Source organism: Ahaetulla prasina, chromosome 1 (assembly GCF_028640845.1).
Source record: "Ahaetulla prasina isolate Xishuangbanna chromosome 1, ASM2864084v1, whole genome shotgun sequence".
Classification (NCBI taxonomy): Eukaryota; Metazoa; Chordata; class Lepidosauria; order Squamata; family Colubridae; genus Ahaetulla; species Ahaetulla prasina.
In genome coordinates this window covers 299,478,466-299,497,605 of record NC_080539.1, presented here as the reverse complement: position 1 = coordinate 299,497,605, position 19,140 = coordinate 299,478,466, and the positions used below count along the sequence as shown (strand labels likewise).

General features: G+C 37.2%; 1 protein-coding gene across 5 annotated transcripts in view; it reads left to right on the top strand.

Moving 5' to 3' along the window:
* The window catches only part of ACTN1 (actinin alpha 1), a 131,850-nt gene that overhangs the window by 83,352 nt on the left and 29,358 nt on the right, over positions 1 to 19,140 (top strand). For 3 of the 5 annotated variants that reach the window (XM_058161898.1, XM_058161899.1, XM_058161897.1), the window contains exons 5-8: positions 1,629 to 1,716; positions 5,162 to 5,240; positions 7,354 to 7,435; positions 9,443 to 9,528. In XM_058161898.1, the coding sequence (XP_058017881.1) occupies positions 1,629 to 1,716; positions 5,162 to 5,240; positions 7,354 to 7,435; positions 9,443 to 9,528 (335 nt within the window). Of the gene's footprint in view, positions 1 to 1,628; positions 1,717 to 5,161; positions 5,241 to 7,353; positions 7,436 to 9,442; positions 9,529 to 11,914; positions 12,001 to 19,140 lie in introns of all 5 variants that reach the window. The other 2 variants (XM_058161901.1, XM_058161900.1) reach the window with 1 other exon arrangement.

Sequence of the window (19,140 nt, the reverse complement as noted above, 5' to 3'; positions counted from 1 at the left end):
TTAGCAACAGGTTCCTTGGTTGTGAGCTCTGGGCCTTGCTTTCTTTTCTGCCTCTGAAACTTCTGAAACTCCATTTCAGGAAAAAAAAAATTATGCCTTTGAAAGCCTCTGAAACAGCTTCAGAAAAAAAGCCTCTGAATCTCTGATGCTTTTTTCAGCCTCTGAAACCTCTGTTTGAGAAGCTGGGCGGGGCTACATTTGGAGTATAAGACACACCCAGAATTTCACCCTCTTTTGGGGGGGAAAAGGTGCATCTTATACTCCAAAAATATGGCACCTCTTTAGTTGAGCCCTTTTATTCATTAAGTATTATTTTATAGTTAGTTCATCTTTGTAATTATTGTGTCACGTTAATAGTTGTGAACTAATTTGTTTTATATGTAGCTGCATATTGACAGGCCTGAGAAAGAGAAAGGAGAATCTGTTTTTAAGGCTGGGTCTGCATAGCCCTTGGATGTGAGACCACTAAAAATTAGAGGGCTGGGAAGTTGAAAATAGCTCCAGGGGGGAAAAATAGCAAATTAATTCCATGTTATTGTCAAGAAAACTACATGGGCATGTTCACATGATCACTGAGTATTTGCATTTGACAGAAAGCAAATTTGACTTTATCTCTGTGTGTTATTTTACTCAACTGAGTGCTTTTGGAAAGAGTTGAAAGAATAGCATTCCAGATTTACAACCTAATTTTTTAAAGTTAAAAGAAACCTTAAAGAAAGAACATTTCAAATGAACACTGTGCTATGGAAACACATCATCAGTGGCAGTTGCCTCAGCTGCTGCTTTCTTTTTCACTTTCAGGTGCCAACTGCCAAAAACGTCATAAAATCTCAACGAGGGAAAGGGATATGGGAAAATACAAGTGACTGTACTCTAACTTCTTTAAATAAGATTGATGTACTTAAATACTTAATATTGAAGCCTATATTTGATCTAATGGTTAAGGTATCAGGCTAGAAACTGGCCTTAGGCATGAAAGCCAGCTGGGAGACTTTGAAACAGTCACTCATTCTCTTCCTAACCAACGTCACAGGGTGGTTGTTATGAAAATAAGAATAGAAAGGAATATTACATATGTTTGCCACCTTGAGTTATTTATAAAAATAATGAAGACTGGATGTGAATGTAAAAATTAAAAATTAAATGCACTCTTTCAGTCACTAAATAAAGTAATATAATGCATATAATCAAATTGATCATAAGACTTGTCAACCGTTCCCATTACAGCAATATTTTTTATAAAGGCAGTTCATCTTGAAAAATTATTGAGCATTCTAGTTATCGTATTGAGCATATCACGATCATATTTATCAATTATTGAGCATACTTAGTTATCATAACTTTAGAGTTGAGTAAACTATTATTTTTTTCCCACTGCTAGGTTGCTAATTTTAGTTTGTATTTTATTATTATTAATTAAAATTTGCTTGGCTGTTCAATCCAGAAGACTGGGCTGCTTACTGTTACTTTACTTTTACTATTTTACTCTGGGCTTTCAACATCAAACTGGTTCTTGGGAGATTCTGAAGTGCAAATGAAAGGGGCCATCCACGTTCTCTTCAATGGGTTCAAAGGTCAGAATGATCAAAGAAAACATGGAACTAACGCTTGTATCTTTTGTTCTGTAGAGACATCTGCGAAAGAAGGGCTTTTGCTGTGGTGCCAGAGGAAAACTGCCCCTTACAAAAATGTGAACATCCAAAACTTCCATATTAGGTAAAAAGCATAAAGAGCAGTTCCCTGAAAATATTGTTTTTCTGATATGTCACATACCTCAGTTACACAACCGGTGCCTATCCCAAGTTGGAGGGAAAAAATCATCTAAAAGATTTGGATGGTGCTTAATGATCAACTCAGCTGTTCTTAAACCTCACACTAAGAATATTCACAATTAACATGACCACTTAGATCGGGGGTGTCAAACTGAGAGCCCGCGGGCTGGATGTGTCACGTGTAGGCTACGCTCACTCCAGCTCCATGAAGGGCATGATGGCAATGTGATGCCACGAGATGGAGTTTGACACCCGTGACTTAGATGGAGGAGGATGGAGTGTTTGTGCTCTTGAACCTACCTTCCAGTCAAAATTTGAAGGCTGCAATTGGCTAAAGGTTTCTTCCACTGTTACCGTGGCATCAGGCACATCTTCAGGAATGGGGTTTCTGTCAAACAATGTGGCATTGATGTAATGGAGACTTTGCTCCCCCCCCCCTTTTTTTTTTTTTTTACATGTGTGTGACAATATCCCTGCGAAACAGTTGGACCTTGTATCACAAAAACACAATGCTGCTTTCATAATTTCACATGCAATTCCCCCTGGTATTTATGTTAAAATGCTAAAGCTTTTTTAAAAAATTTTTTATCCAGCCAAGATAAAGATAGGACCAGTTAAGACTATATTCACACTTTGCTAAACTAAACGTTGTCAAGATAAACATGAATGCTGGGCTCACTTTCCTTCTTCGTCCCTTCATCTGTTGTTAACTTAAACAACAGTTCTTTGTTATACTTGAAACCTGAAGGCGTCGTTTCGTGTTGGTTTATTCAATATGCAAATGGAAAACTAATGTTATGCTGTGGTTTAGCCATCTATGGAGAGATGTTGAAAATAACTTTTATAGGGCTTAAGGTATGTACAGTGACATGTAAAATGGCTCTTACATTACTTACAAAGTAATTAATGCAAACTAATGAGTTGAGGAGCCAAGGAAGGGACTGTAGTTGCTACTGCTACTGTTTTTTCCTTCTTCATCCTTGCTCATATAACACATTCATTTCAAAATACACATTTTGTCTACAACAAGCAGACTTGTTTCTATGTTTCTATATACCTCAGTTTTGAAAGCTTAAATGATAAAGCTAGGTCTGAGTTGATCATTAATGATAGTTGATCCCAGCAGTCCAGAATAGAAGCAGTGCATCATGTTCTAATGACAGGTTTGTGTATTTATTTTCTTTACTGCTCTCCTCCTCCTGAGCCATTGAAATATAGTTAGTCAGCACAACTGCCAAAAATCTATAAAGAAGTAGAATGAAAAGGAATATTATATGGCTTAGGACCGGGGTATTTGCGAGACTGCCTTCTGCCACCGATTGCCTCCCAACGACCTGTGCGCTCCCACAGAGCGGGCCTCCTCAGGGTGCCGTCGACCAAACAATGTAGGTTGGCGGCCCCCAGGGGGAGGGCCTTCTCTGTGGCAGCACCAGCCCTATGGAACAAGTTACCTCCGGGGTTACGCCAACTCCCCGACCTCCAGGCCTTCAAGCGTGAACTAAAGATTTTATTATTTCACTGAGCGGGACTAGCCTAAGAATGTATTTTAGCGAAATTTTAATGGGTTTTTAATCGGTCTTCGACCGTTTTAATGATTCAGCCACTAAATATTTGTTTTTAAATTGTTTTTTAAATAGTGTTTATTTATTATATTTATATCATAGTGTTATGTGTATTTTAATATTGGCTGTACACCGCCCTGAGTCCTTCGGGAGATGGTGCGGTATAAAAATGTAATTATAAATAAAATAAATATAAAGAGATGTTGAAGTCCTTATTCTTTTCTCTCTCGCCTCAGTTCTGTTAAAGTACAGGTGGTCCTCGAGTTACGACCACAGTTGAGCCCAAAATTTATGTTGTTAAGTGAAACATGTTTAAAGTGAGTTTGTCCCATTTTACGACTTCTCTTCCCACATTTGTTAAGTGAATCACTGCAGTTTTTAATTTAGTAACATGGTTGTTAAGTGAATCTGGTTTCCCCATTGACTTTGCTTGTCAGAAGGTCGCAAAAGGGGATCACGTGAATCCACGACACTGCAACTGTCACAAATGTTACTCAGTTGCCAAGTATCCAAAATTTGATCATGTGACCCATGGGGATGCTGCAAGGGTCATAAGTGTGAAAAAGGGTCATGTCACTTCTTTCAGTGCCGTTGTGACGAAGTGAACTGTTGTAAGTCGAGAACTACCTGTAAATGTATTTCACCCATTTAAAGAAAACAGCTCATGTCTTATGTCACACTTCTTACATTTATAGACAAACTGGAATCATTATTTGCCAAAATCTGGCAAAAGAAAGAACGAACAACAATGTAACATTATTTTACTGTATATAACCATTACTGACTATCTACCTTCTTTATTTTTATTCCAGAGTTAGTTCGGTACCAGGTACCAGGCCCTTCTAAATATGAAACTGGCTGACCTTTCAAAAATGAATAGAAACTTTGATTAAATTCAAGTACAATTAATCTCTAGATGGACAACTTGTTTCCCTCCTTCCCCAACATGTTGGCCCACAGTTTGAATTGCCCCTGATTGTTGACTGTGCTGGCTCAGGATGAAGAGAGTTGTAATTTAATAGCATTTGTAATTTTGGAAGATAGCACTAGCAATTAGACTTGTACACCGCTTCGCAGTGCTTTACAGCCCTCTCTAAGCAGTATATTGCCCCCAATAATCTGGGTCCTAATTTTACCGACCTCAGAAGGATGGATGGCTGAGTCAACCTTGAGCCAGTGAGACTTGAACTGCTGGCAACCTTGAGCCAACAGCCAGCAGAAGTAGCCCGCAGTATTGCATTCAACCACTGCCCCACCAAGGCTCATTTATTTATTTATTTATTCGATTTTTATACCGCCCTTCTCCCGAAGGACTCAGGGCGGTGTACAGCCAAATAAAAAGCGCAATATATAAATTAAAACAAGACTAAAACAAACATATTACAAAATGGCCAAAAATTTAAAAAATTTAAAACATTTAAAATAGTTTAAAAAACCCTAAAAATATAAATAACCCCAGATTAAAATTTAATTAGGCCAGTCCCGCTTGAATAAATAGATGTGTTTTCAGCTCACGGCGAAAAGTCCGAAGATCAGGCACTTGACGTAAACCAGGGGAAAGTTCGTTCCAAAGCATAGGAGCTCCCACAGAAAAGGCCCTGCCCCTGGGGGCCGCCAGCCGACATTGTCTGGCGGACGGCACCCTGAGAAGTCCCTCTCTGTGTGAGCATACGGGTCGGCTCATGCCACCTATTTCAGCTATATTCTCTCTGCCCAGTTGTGTGCACAGAGAACACTATTGATTTAGACTGTCTTCAGTTTGCTTTCAAATTCGTCATCATGTGCATCTTGAAGAATATAGCTAATTGTGTTTCATCTCTCTTACAGCTGGAAGGATGGTCTTGGTTTTTGTGCCTTAATCCACAGACACCGTCCAGAACTTATTGATTATGGAAAACTAAGAAAGGTACTGTATTAGACTTTGGGCTGTTTCAAGTTCATAGATCCCAAAAGAATAAAATCTTTGGATAATTTTACCTAAGATGAAGTAGATTCTCTGAAAAGCTCAGATATACTTTGACGCAGTCTTCTTTGACCTGATGTTCTCCAAATGTGCTGGACTGACTCTCATTCCAAATTCCATGTGGAAGGCACCAGATTGGAAAGAGAAATAGTTATATGCTGACAAAGATCTAGATTAACAGCAGATTGACGGTTCCTTGGCCTTCAGAATTCTAGCTCAGGTAATTCAAATGCTTGCTTCGATTTGCAGAAGGTAGAAGAATAGCAGCTGGTGACATTTCAATAATGTTTAACATGTGTTGGCACAAGTGTGTATTTAAACCTCCTAATACAGTTAAATGGACTTTTCAGAAGGAAGGCATGGCTGCTAAAGCTGAATATCCATTATATCTGACTATATTTGCATCAATTTACAGATTATACATAATTACACCAATGATGTAAATTCAGTCAACTGTTGAAATTATTTTTGATACAGTTGAATTTATCCATCATTTTGGGAAAGTATCTGAATGGACAATATGTCCACAGTTTCTGTAGTTCAGGTCTCATAAATCACTGTGAAGATAATGTTTGTTAAATAGCAGCCATCTGCAATTTAAATCCTATTGCCGATTCTGACTAAAAGTTTTGACACCCATTTGATTTATCAGTAAGTTATAAAAATGCTTTTCCTCAACTGTCTCAAAAGTTAAAATAAGTGGAGATATTTCAGCTAACAGGTCATATAATAAAATGGCATACTGGAAAATCAAGTTAATCTAATCTTTCTTTGTTTAACATTTATAAAAAGAAGAACAATTTAAACAAAACTGTAGTGATTGTAGTAGGTTTGTTTCAAATGTTATCTATAATATAATTCACATGGTTTAGTAGTTAACTAAAATGGATGTTTCAGAAGCTTTTTAAAAGGTTATTTTTGTTTCTTGAACATTGTTATATTGAGTTACCCAAATTAAGGGCAAAAGGATTTCATTTTCCTCTTTTAGAATAAATATCTTAATTGTCGGCTCCTAGAATGCTCTTCTTCATAGGAGAGCATTTATGAGGCTACCTATGCAAAGTGTGCAAAGTTCTCCATTTCTCCCCACCTATTTTTTAAAAAATGTGAAAGCAGAGTTAATGACAAGACTACATCATTCTTGTAGTGTACATAACCTGAACCGAGGTGTACATATAATTATTTGTTTGTGATAATCAAGATCAGTATAAAATAAAAAACAGTTCCCTCAAAACCCATAAAAGATAAAGGTTCCCCTCGCACATATGTGCTAGTCATTCCCGACTCTAGGGGGCAGTGCTCATCTCCGTTTCAAAGCCGAAGAGCCAGCGCTGTCCGAAGACATCTCCATGGTCATGTGGCCAGCATGATTAAATGCCAAAGACGCACGTAATGCTGTTACCTTCCCACCAAAGATGGTCCCTATTTTTCTACTTGCGTTTTTACGTGTTTTCAAACTGCTAGGTTGGCAGAAGCTGGGACAAGTAATGGGAGCTCACCCCGATACGCGGCAGTAGGGATTTGAACCGCTGAACTGCCGACCTTTCGATCGACAAGCTCAGTATCTTAGTCACTGAGCCACCGCATCCAATTTCCTAGGTCCAGTCAAATGATAACCTTGAATGTGCAGGACTTGGAGAGAGTTGACTTTGTTTGACTTGTTAGATGATTATGCAAGAAAGCAGGGCCACCGAAAACCATCCTTATCCATTGGAGAGGTTAGTGGGGGGAAATGAAGTATAATAAGTTTAAAAAGAAAATTAAAAGCATAGCAATCCTCTCCATATAAGACAGTAATACAAATTACTATTAAAATACTCAAAAAACTAAATAAAAATGTGCCTATAAGTTATTTATAATCTGGAGAACATAGAAAGTAGTTTTTCGTGAAGAAATGTGCTAGATAAGACCATGGTCCTCTAGTTAAATTTGTTTCCTCTGTTTTCTTTGAGTCAACTAATCTAGCTTTTCAGTGAAATATACTATCTAACTGATGGTTATTGAAGTTTTTTCTTTTATCATGTATTTATTGTTAATAAAACATTCTTTTTCCTAGGATGATCCTCTTACAAATCTGAATACAGCTTTTGATGTGGCTGAAAGATACTTAGATATTCCAAAGATGTTGGATGCAGAAGGTATAGTAAAATCCAGTTCTCTTTCCCTTCTCTTCTTCCCACTTCCCCCAAAAGGTTCCTTAAAGTGCCTTTATGTATTTATTAGAACTGAGATTCTTACTAGATCATTCCCTCCTTATCACACATTTAGACCCAGTTAGATCAGACTAAGTTCTGATTCATCTACAGCAACCACAGTCTTAAAATATTGGTCTAATTTTTGGATCCTGCACAATACTAATGACATTTGATTAATAGGACAACAGAGAAAATATTTGTGTACATATCAGTAGGAGCAGCACAGATTTGGGACTTTCTAATATGATATGTCAAGTCCTGCATGATTTTGTTCCAGTCATGAGATCCTGTCATGGTCATTAGCTCCATGTAGTAGCAAAAGTATGTGAGCTGGGCTAAGACAAATAATAGCAGAGTGGCATTCATGCTTCCTTTCACTGGTCCCTGGTGTGCTTTTTGAGCCTCAGTGATAGGTGCACACCTGTCTTGGACTAACTCAGTGTTCCACCTTGGGCAAACAATTCTCGAATTCTCAGCAAACAGTGAAATGATAGCAATCTACAATACATAAAGAGAAAATAGAACAAAGGACTAGTCATCCTTCATTGTCTTTTCCCTTTTTAAATAGTTTATCTTGACATTTTATTTCTTAGGCTACTGTCCTTTAAATAGGATCAACACAGGTTTAATATAACCTTCTGTTCTTGGATATCTGATTCTAGAATACTGATGTTAAATACTCATATTTTTTTCTCCCTGTATTTTAGAAATCAATACTGGCACTGAATTCTAGTTTTATCATTGCCTTTGTTTTTCAGGCCCTTTACATTGCCTTTTCGTTTTTTCTTAAAGTTTGGGGAAAAGTTTTATTGTTTGCTAGGCTCTTTCGAGTTGTTTCCTTCCATCTAGGTCATGAATTTTGAGAACTGTTTCTAGAGTAGATCTTAGCCATATACAGAAACTTAGGACTTACTCTGCAGGATGTGACTGCCAGTCTGTCCACTGTTTAATTTGCTTAAGCCTTCTCTAAAATATCTCAGGACCACATTTCCCAGAATTCTCCAGTTATAAGGTCATTAGCTAAGGGACTCAGGGACTTGTAGATTGAAATATTAGAATGCACCACTTTGGGGGACAATCAAAATTAAATAATGATTTTAATGTTCACCTTTATGCCCTGCAAGAAGTTTTAGGTGAGATTCCCAAGACCAACTCATAGAAGAAATGAATATAGACTCACATCAAAGTTTTTTTTTTTTGATGCTCTAGGGATCATCATGCTTATTCCTTCCCCCTTATAGCAGCAAGGAGATGCTGTGAAAAACATTAACATTTATTTGAAAAATGATCAGCACCTACTCCTATAATCTGTTTGGTCTAGTGGTTAAGGCACCAGGCTAGAAAGCAGAACACTGTGAGTTCAAGCCCTGTCTTAGCCATGAAAACTAGCTGGCTGACTTTGGGCCAGTCTGTCTGTCTCTCACAGCCCATCTCACTTCACTTTTTCTCACTTTGTGGGAAAAATAGGAGGAGGAAGGTGTGGATATGTTCGCCAACTTGAATTATTTGTAAAAATAATGAAGTTGAGATACAAATAAATAAAATAATAATAATAACAACCCCTCAACAAATGCTTGGAACGCTCAGGCCAAAAACAGATTCAAAACAATTGGCACGTTTTGGGTGGAGGGACAATAGCAGTTTCATTTAGTACAGTAACTATCTAGAAGTCGTATGTTCCATATTTTTGCTGACCTCATAGACACTTATCCTTTTGGAAGTCTGCACATTTCTCAAAAACCATTTTTTTAAGCAAGGGGAAAAGAAGCAGGAATAACTTCCCTTGAACATAGGAGAGCCCTCTCCTAAGCACATCCAAAGAGGCCTTTGTAAGAAAAAATGTGCAGGAACTAAAACGTTATTCCACTCTTCACTTGGTGCCCCTAGTACCTCACTTTTCTCACTTCCCCTAAGTTAAGATGCTCTTTAACTTCAGGTTTTCTTTGACAGACATTGTTGGAACAGCCCGTCCTGACGAGAAGGCCATCATGACCTATGTTTCTAGCTTCTACCACGCCTTCTCAGGAGCCCAGAAGGTATCGCAGGATTCCAAGCTCCTTCCACACAGCGCACCTGGTTCTCTTGCTAATGTCCAAGCCTCTTTCTTGCTCTCGCTTTCTCTCTCCTCTCTCTCTTTCTTTCTCTTTCCTATCTAGCTACAGGCATCTTTGTTATTATTATTTGAGAGCGGCGTTGTCTTAGTGGTACTCCAAGTGCACAGGAATCTGGGAGTGCATATTAATCAAATGCAGTTCTACAGTCAGTGATGCAATGCCAAGCCATTCTCCTCATGTCTTGTGGCCTCTTTGAAAGCACCAGCAATTCTCCCTTGACCCACTCAGTGCAAGCATTTCTTCTGCAGTGATCTTCAGGAACACTAATTTTAACCAGGAAAATAAATAACTGGGCTTCTGCAAAAAAGTTTTTCATCCACGATTCCTCAGCAATACAACTTTGTGAATGAAGTACTGTGGAAGTTGACAGTTAAATAGCCATCATGTCACTTTGTGCAAAATTGTTTTGCTGATGTCAGAAGACCTTACCCTCTCAAAAGAAATTGTCATAGGGTAGTTCTACTTGTTTGGTAAAATGGCACAATCTTGCAAATGGCTGGATTTCCTAAATAAGTATGTTTACATTCTTTTCTTTTGATCCCCTGAAATGTTGCTCATTCTCCAAGTAAGAACTTGTCACTGAAGATTATAATTTAATGAATCCATTGTTCCTTGTTGTCTCATAATTTGTTCTGGATCAAAGGGGCTTTGCAGTACTATTCACATTTGCTTAGAAGTAAATGTGATTGAATTCAGTAAGAACTAATACTGAGTTACTGCAATGAACTGAGGTATAAATAAGAAACTACTATTTCATGTCAGGTGCATGGATGATTTAGTGTCAAGATTCAGGTTGACAGATGCTCCCCATCTTTCATTTAGAAGACACAGATGCGTTCTGGGTATATGAGCATGAAAGCAGAAATTTGGAAAATTAACTATACAATTCCAAAGATGCAGTATGAAAGTGGATTAGATAAACTTACCTTTCTTGGTGTGAACTTGCAAACCACTTCAAAATAGCATTGAAAACATATAAAATTTGACTCAAGGCAGCAAGAGATAGAGTCACCAAAATCCTCTTACAGGTTTGGGAATATTTACAAAATAATTCTGGACTAAATGGGCTGAGCTTACTTTACAAAAAATGTATGTTCTTAAACATATAGTACATACTTATTCCAAATATTATAGGAATTCAAACAGGTGACTTTCAAACCTGTTGAACTGTGTTGAACTCAACTTTAAGATAGTCCTCTCACTTTTGGTTTGAGAGAGATATGTCTTCTAAAACAAAGCAGAAGCAAATCTAAAACATTTGTTATTGTTTTTCAAACCTTCCAAATGATTAAATACTTTCAGTATGAAATACATTTCCAGAATTCCCCTATGATATCACTGATCTTATAATTGAGTTCAGTCTACCATTTCTTGAATAATAATCCAATATCCAATCCAATATATGGCATAGTTGATTTATGATATTTCTATATTGGCAAGGGATTAATCCAGAGCTTTTTTGCTGCACATGTTTGAAATAACAAGCATTCAGTATCCCCCCCCCTTGATTCTGCAATTACAAACCTGAGATTTCTGGGGATTGGGTGTATTTCATAAGATGACACTAAGGGCTAATCTGTCTGACCAGAAGGATCACACAATGCATATAATTTATTTTCATGAGTGGTTGTTTCCCCTTGGCAATAATTCTCTTTTTAAGGAAAGCTAACATTTTGAAGAAAAAGCAAGAGTTCTTTGTTCTGATATAGTAACACTTAGTAAGAGAGAAGTTCTGTTGATAAGAATATTCATTCACGGTAGTCATGCAACTTGGGAGTTCTACTGTTTTAGAAGGGAGTGCTGGCAATATTTCCCAAGATATAGTTTGGCTCTAACTTGCCAAAAGGTTTATTCACTCAAAAGAGTGCTATAGTTATCAAGGTTTTTCACGCGCACAAAAATTAGTAGACAAATAACTCATCCAAAGAAGTTATAACCTTGTTTTGTTTTGCTAGGTCTACTTTCTGCCAGGAGTTGGTTTCCTAGAGTCTTAATTTTGCCCATTTCCAAGTGGGCTGAATATACTGACTGTGGAGTTGTGTAAAAAAAAAAAAAAAAAAGCAAGTTCAATAGTGTCATGTAAAACTAACAGAGGTGGTGGTAATAGGTTCATGGAGTCCACAAAGCCAATTCTGCCAGTCATATTCTGATTCAAATCCCCAGCACTCCGCATGGAAATCTGTTTGGCCTGTCCTGCAATGCATGATGGGAAGTTTCCCCCCCTCTCTTATCACCCATGACTGTTTTATTTTATTCTGTGTGCTGCTTCTTACTTTATCCTTTCAACCTCTTCTCCTTCTTTGCACAGATATTATAGGCACGCTAAGGCCGGATGAGAAGGCCATTATGACCTATGTTTCATGTTACTACCACGCCTTCTCAGGTGCGCAGAAGGTGAGCCTTTACTCCTAACCACCTCCTCCTTCTCCTTTTTCCTGCCCATCAAATTTAGAGAAAAGTTTTATAAACTCTTATAGATATGGAATCCAGTGCTGGCTTTCATTTTGAGCTCTAATATTATCATTCTTAAATATCTTGGGGATTTAAAAAAAAGACCATTAACTTTGCTGAGCTCTCTGTTTCTTTCTTGTGACATAGAAGAACTCTGCATTTTCCTGGACGTAGTTTCCTGCCTACAGCTCCCAGGCTGTATTGACCCTAATCCAAATTAAGGAAACACGTTCTACTTTATTTGACAACGTTCATGTCTTCTCCAAGTGACTCCAAAGTCTCCCTTTTCTCTACAGGGTGCAGAATCCCTTGGAACCTCTTAAAGCCTGATAGTTCTTCAAGACTGATATAGCACTAGTCTACTATTTACAGTAGTGAACTGGTTGAGGGTGTTTTTAAAAAGGCCAGTTTACAGGTGTTTTAGTAGTGTGGCCATAACTATCATTGCACTAGAGGGCGAGACCCTGCTGCAAGTAGAGTTCAGCCACACTCCTTCTTTTGAGATGTTTTGCAAGTGGCAACCACACAGACTTCAATGTGGAGTGAAATGCCCAGTCGTGGGACCTTCTACCAAGAGGTCCTTTTTAAACTCTTCCAATGTTTTTTTTCTTCTAAAAACGTGGTTTCCTCTCAAATTGAATCTTTATCCCAGTTCTTGTGGAGGATAAATTAGAAATATCCCATAAATGGAAGGAACCATGACTCTCTTTTCCTGAGAGAGGGGCAGAATAGAGATCAGTCAGCCTTTGAATAGGATAGGATAGGATAGAATAGAATAGAATAGAATAGAATAGAATAGAATAGAATAGAATATTTTATTGGACAAGTGTGATTGGACACACAAGGAATTTGTCTTGGTGCATATGCTCTCAGTGTACATAAAAGAAAAGATACCTTTATCAAGGTATCTTACAACACTTAATGATAGTCATAGGGTACCAATTTAACACTTAATGATACAACACTTAATGATAGTCATAGGCTACAAAAAAGTTTTGGCAGAAAAATATTAAGAGGAGCAAGGATGAGCAGAGCTTTCATTCTGAGTTTTCTCTCCAGGCTATAGTTTCTGTATCTATATTGAAAAAAAAGCTGTACATGAGTGCCATTGTATATGATTTGTTTTCTGTAGTGGGGAAAAAAGCCAGCTGTTCAAAAGGTTTTATTTCTGGTTTTGTTTTGTTTTTCAATTAGCGAGAGGATTCCATTGCTATTGGCTACATATATGAATAGTAGAGTTAAAGATTCCAGCTTGTTTATAATTGTAGGTATTAGTGTGCTCTTTAGGATATATGTAATCATAAAAAAGCCAAATGTTTTAATATCAATGTGATCAGAACATGCCTACATCGACCTCCCCAAAACAACTTTTTTTAAAAAAAGAAGACAAATGTGTCCAATTTGCCAGATCCACCCTCAGCAAAAGACTTCTTAGGAGTCTTTCTGAAGATCCCAGGTCTTTCCTCCACTGGAGGAGAAACCTCTTAAGGCCATCTTAATATTTAAATGCAGTATTAAGTCCTGTCCTACCTTGCTTTCCCCAACCTGGAACTCACCTTTTATGTGCTGGAAACCCTACACTGGAGTGAAGAATTACATTTGCACTCCAATACACTTGTTGGGGTACAAGTTGAGGTACAGCTGTATTAATATCTAGTCCTAAGGCTAGATTGTATTACAAGAGTTTCTGCATACTCCTTCTTTTTCTTGCTTATCCTTGCTTCCACCTCTTTGTCTTCTTCTGCCACTCAGTGGTGTTCCTGGTATTATTTTTACTTTGTGTCATTTGCGATGTTTTCTTATCCTTTCAGCTTTATTTTGTTTTTTTTTAAACTCTCTATAATCATCTCTCCAATGATATTTCCCCCCCCATGCCATACAGCTTGCTGCTCTTCCCTTGACTTTTTTGTACTTGGGCACAGCCTGTTTTTGTTTTCTATGGATTCAGTTTCACTGATTGTGTGCAGTTTGTAAAAAAAAAACACCAGCAGCTTATGTGTGTCTTTCAGAATTGGCACTAATGCATTTATCCATACCTGAGTATAAGCTACCAAGGGGAAAGCAGCGTTTAGTCCATGGTCTTATAGCTTCGCATTGGATCCTTGTGCTCACTTGAGGACAGCTGATGTGAGCCTTAATCTTGCTCACTGTGCAAGGCAATCTTAGAAATTTCACCCTAGCTTTCCATTATGTAATCTTCTTATAGTAATAATTAGCATGCACATTGTATTCATTTTCCAAAATAATTTATCAAGCCTATAGGGTTTCAAAGTTTGCATCAAACTAAAATATTATAAACTAAGTTTGAAAGCACAGGCCCAATTCATGTGTAGCTGATAAGTTGCATTAGTTTCTGATTGAGTTGTTTCCAGTAGTACCTCATTGTCACCTTGGAAATGATAGAATTGGGCCTACGGCTTAATAATGTGCTTAAAGTGACTATTTAGAGAATATATTTTGCGGAAAGATGTTAGCAGATCTTTTTAATGTGTGTGTTTGAAAAGAACACATTTTACTCATTCTCGCTTTTATACAAAAAAAGTTTAGTTTGAGAAAACTGGGATATAAATTGAATTTATATAATTTTAAATGGAAAATCCAGGTTTTCAAATACCTGTGTCACCAAGTTTACTAAAAGCTTGCCTTCATATTTTCTAAAGCTGTTTCAGTGCTTAAGAGACAACATGAATTATAAATACAAGTTTTATTTTAGAATGGTGCTGAAAACTTTGCTCAGTTCTGCTTGAGACTGATAGAAAGTCTTCTTCTGTAAATAGTTTGAAATGTAGCAGAAGGCAGAGTATATACATCAACATATAGAAAGTTGGTTTTTACACTTACCGTATTTACAATCAGAGAGCTTTCTTTGAATACATAGATTCGGTTTCATTTCTTTGGAAAGTAGCAATTTGACAGAGGTTTTTCAGCAGGCTTCAATATGTTAACTGAAACCCTTGTCAGTAAATAAATAGAAATACATACTTTTTGCTACTCATTTTAAATAACAATTCACTATTTCATTTCTTTGAGTTATAGGTGAACACAACTGTTAAAATAACATTTCTATCCACCAATGAGTAGATCCTATGTTTAGCCTGCAATTAGCATTGTTACCCATCTTGTTAGAAAGCTTTTCTCAGTTAGAAGATTTGTTAGATTTGTTCTCAACGAACAAAAAACTGGTGTAAAGTTTATTAAAAATAATTGATTGAGTATCTGCCTTCCCCAGTGAGAGGAATTGGACAAAACCATGGGTTGGATAGGGATGCTGGGAGTTGAAGTCTAACATGTCAGCCATGTTCATATTAACATGATGGGTCTGGCCCAGATCATGAGTAACTGTGTTACCTGGAATTGGTTAGCAGTCAAGACAGAACTATTAGCTGAGTTATATCAGTTATATATTAGTTATATCAGAAAGAATTCCATACATTTTTGTGTAATTGATAGGCTTGTGCTCCTTGTTTTAACATTTCACAAAAAATATGGTTACTGACAAACTCATACTTCCTGTTTTTGTTTACAAAAAGCCCCTGATCAAGTAAATTGTGTAAAAGTGAGGAGTGGGAACCCTTAAGTTTTACATCCCCACAATCTACCTGCAAGAAAGTGAAAGAATTAAGAAATACACAGCCACTCTAGCTTCTCCTTTTTGTATCTTAGGACTGGAAGAGAGGATTCAAGTTTGCTTTCTTTCAGAATCTCAAATAATCCAAAGGTCCTTGGTTTACGTGAAGGCAGAACCTACTGGTTAACACAAGAGGCACAATGAGGATGAACCTGACTCAGAAATGGCCTGGCTATAGGGCATGTGTGACATAATGGGTCTTTCATTGGCTTTGGAATGGGATGACTTGCCCTTGCCAACTTGCATGGCCAACATACTGTGGGAGAATTCAATGCAGGATAATTCAAGAGAGGGACAAAAGGGACAAGTGACTCTATGCTCTGGCTGACCCCAGCTTTGGGGAGTTCTAACCTGAGAAGATTCAAACCTCAAGCAAGACAAGACCTGCTGCAATTAACTTGCCCCTCTCTTGAGTTATCCTGTGTTGAGTTGTCCCTTGGGGAGTTGGCTATAGCAAGAGAGATGGAGTGAGTTGGTCAGGGCGAGTTGTTCTAGACCGCATTTGTTTGGTTAAGGGTCTTCTTGAACTATAGCCATTTTCAAGGGGACCAGGGTGGGGAGGCTTGCCCACAAGGATTTGGTTCCTCTGAAGTTTTTTCCTGACCCATTTCTGTTAGCTGGCAGGGCTAATGCACAGTGAGCATGTAGCATTTTGGTGCAGGCCTAGGAGCACATGGTTATCTTTTCAGTCTCCACCCCAATTCTTGACTAGGTGATTTACTGTGATGTCACTCCATTTCTCATTCAGATTTCTCATTACTGCTACCAGCTCTGAAGGGGAAGTCACATGATCAACTTTCTGCTTCTTTCATTCTGTTATACTGAGTCACTGAAGGTACAGGGCCCCTGCCTGTCATGATATGTGTGCGTACGTAGGGTTGCTTTTCCTTCATTTGATTTGTGTGTGTGTGTGTGGGGTGTTATCTGAGTATTTCTCTAAATATACACTTGCTATGGTCAGTTTGCTTCCTTTCCTCCCCAGCTGCTTCTAACTTTCATAACCCTAAAGTGCATGAGCATTTTTAATGACTAAATTGGTACTTATAACTTGTTTTTAATACTTTACTTTGTGGATTTCTGGAAATAAAGACTTTTAATTCAGTTTTAGTCTTTTTTATGTTTCTTGAAAAAAAATGGATATTGAGTTTTATTTATGGATTAACTTAGGAGCAAAGTGTGTTCTGCAGTAACCATGTTTATTCTGTATTTTTTTAATGTGATAATGAAGCAAAGAGGTGAGCAAAACGTGTAAAATCTGCGGCTCTCAGAGCCACTGCAGTCTGGCATCTTTCAGGGAAATTCCGTGGATGTGTCTTTGTCCAAGCTATTCTCATACTTAGTTCATTAATTAAGATGCCCCTTTTAAAAAAACTGGACAGTGACCCAGAAAAATGGTGCATTCTGATGAGTGAAACTTTAAGACAAATATAGCTTGGAAGATAACATTTTTACTGTCAAAGGACAGTAAAAAAAAATAATTGAAAAAGATTCCTTCAAAATTGAACCCTTGATAGAGGAAATGATCAATTCACATAAGTCCGTAGATCAGTATTTTTCATTCTGCATTATATATATACAGTACAATATATTTTATGAGCAGTTAATGTGAAGAAATGAATTTTGTAACATAGAAAGCTAATTTCTCGCTTCCCAAACCAGTGCCTCAAGAGTATAGCTACTTACAGTTGGAATTTTAATCTCCTGCTTAATTAAACTGGTTAAAAATATTTGCATGAGCCAAAGCACAATGTTCTGTAAACAGCTGAGAATTTAATTATTGTATGTTATGTGACATATCTAAAACTAAGCATGAGTCAAAACTGAGACTTAATTTGGAATAAAAATATATCAAATTGTGCTGTCAGTATCCAGATTGCTAGAAGAACCTTGTGGAATTTGAAAGCTTGTATTTTTATTGGTCAAAACAAGGTAAATAGAAGCAAATTATTATTATCTATTCACAACAAAGTGAACTCACAGCTGCCAATTCTGTAGCTGATGTTGGCCCTTATATGCATTGAGTTCTTCCCAAGAATCTAGGATGTCAAAATGCATCAGTGTAATATATGTGTGGATCCAAGTAGTGTGGCCTTTTGCAATTGACAATTATTATTGTCTGACCGGTTTAGCTCTGCCTGGTAAGGCCTGTTATTAAGAACACAAAGCCTGCAATTACTGCAGGTTCGAGCCCGGCCCAAGGTTGACTCAGCCTTCCATCCTTTATAAGGTAGGTAAAATGAGGACCCAGATTGTTGGGGGGGCAATAAGTTGACTTTGTAAATATATACAAATAGAATGAGACTATTGCCCTATACATTGTAAGCCGCCCTGAGTCTTCGGAGAAGGGCGGGGTATAAATGTAAACAAAAAAAAAATAAAAAATAAAAAATACAAGCTTAAAATCATAAAAAGTTTCTGTGTTCAGAGAACAGTACTGTACTGCACTTTAATTAGAAGATGCAGATCACTTATGCAAAATAATAAAATAAAGCAATGATATAATTAAACATTTAACCTAATAAAAACTGCAGAACATAGTTTTTTAGGATAACATTTTTATTATGGCAGTTTTAAACTTAGGGCACACCCATTTCCTAGAGAAAAAGCAAGACAATTTTGCTGTTTTGTTGATCTCCTTTTTTAATATCAAATACTTTGTACCAATCTGGTTGCCAGGATCAGAGGAGATTTAAAATAACTATTTTCTACACAGTATGCTTTGGATGCTACCTTTTTATTTAAATTAAATTTATTTAATTTGGGATGATATAGCCATGTATTTTAAAATACATATTTGTTCATTTTGAGTACTATTATTTATGAATTTTTTTCTTTGCTTTTTTGCTCAAAGTTTCTAAAGCAAAAGCTTAATTCTCTGAAAGCTTAGTTCTCTGCCATAGGTGGCCCCATATAATAATGTAAAGAAGTATTTGAAGACTTCGGAACAAAGCTTGGACTTTGTCATTTATTTTGGCCATTGCGATAGGATACAGAAGTTCAAACATGCTAGAGATTTGAGGTTACTGTTTGCTAGCAAGCAGTAAAACCCACAAGAGCAAAAGACAGAAAGTTACAAAAGAGCTGCTCTTGTTTTTAAAATAAAATTATTGTTTTGAAAGTAAAATTTTGCAAATAATTCAGTTGAAATAATATTGCAGCATAGATAACTCCTGACCATCGGCATTTTGCTGGATGTTCAAAGGGACAAGTGATGTCACGTGTTATGAGGTCCTTTACATAACTTGCATGACGACCTTATGAGTCATGTGATATCATTATATGGCTTGTGCCAAATGCCTATCCTCATAACAGTGCAAAGGATTGTCAGGTATTGTTTTTAACTGGGATCTGAATTCAGGGCTTGGTGTTTCTTCCTCTTCTCTCCGTTGATTACTTCAGGCCGTTTTATCTTTGATGATTTTGTTTTAGAGGATTAAAAAACAAAACATTTCAGG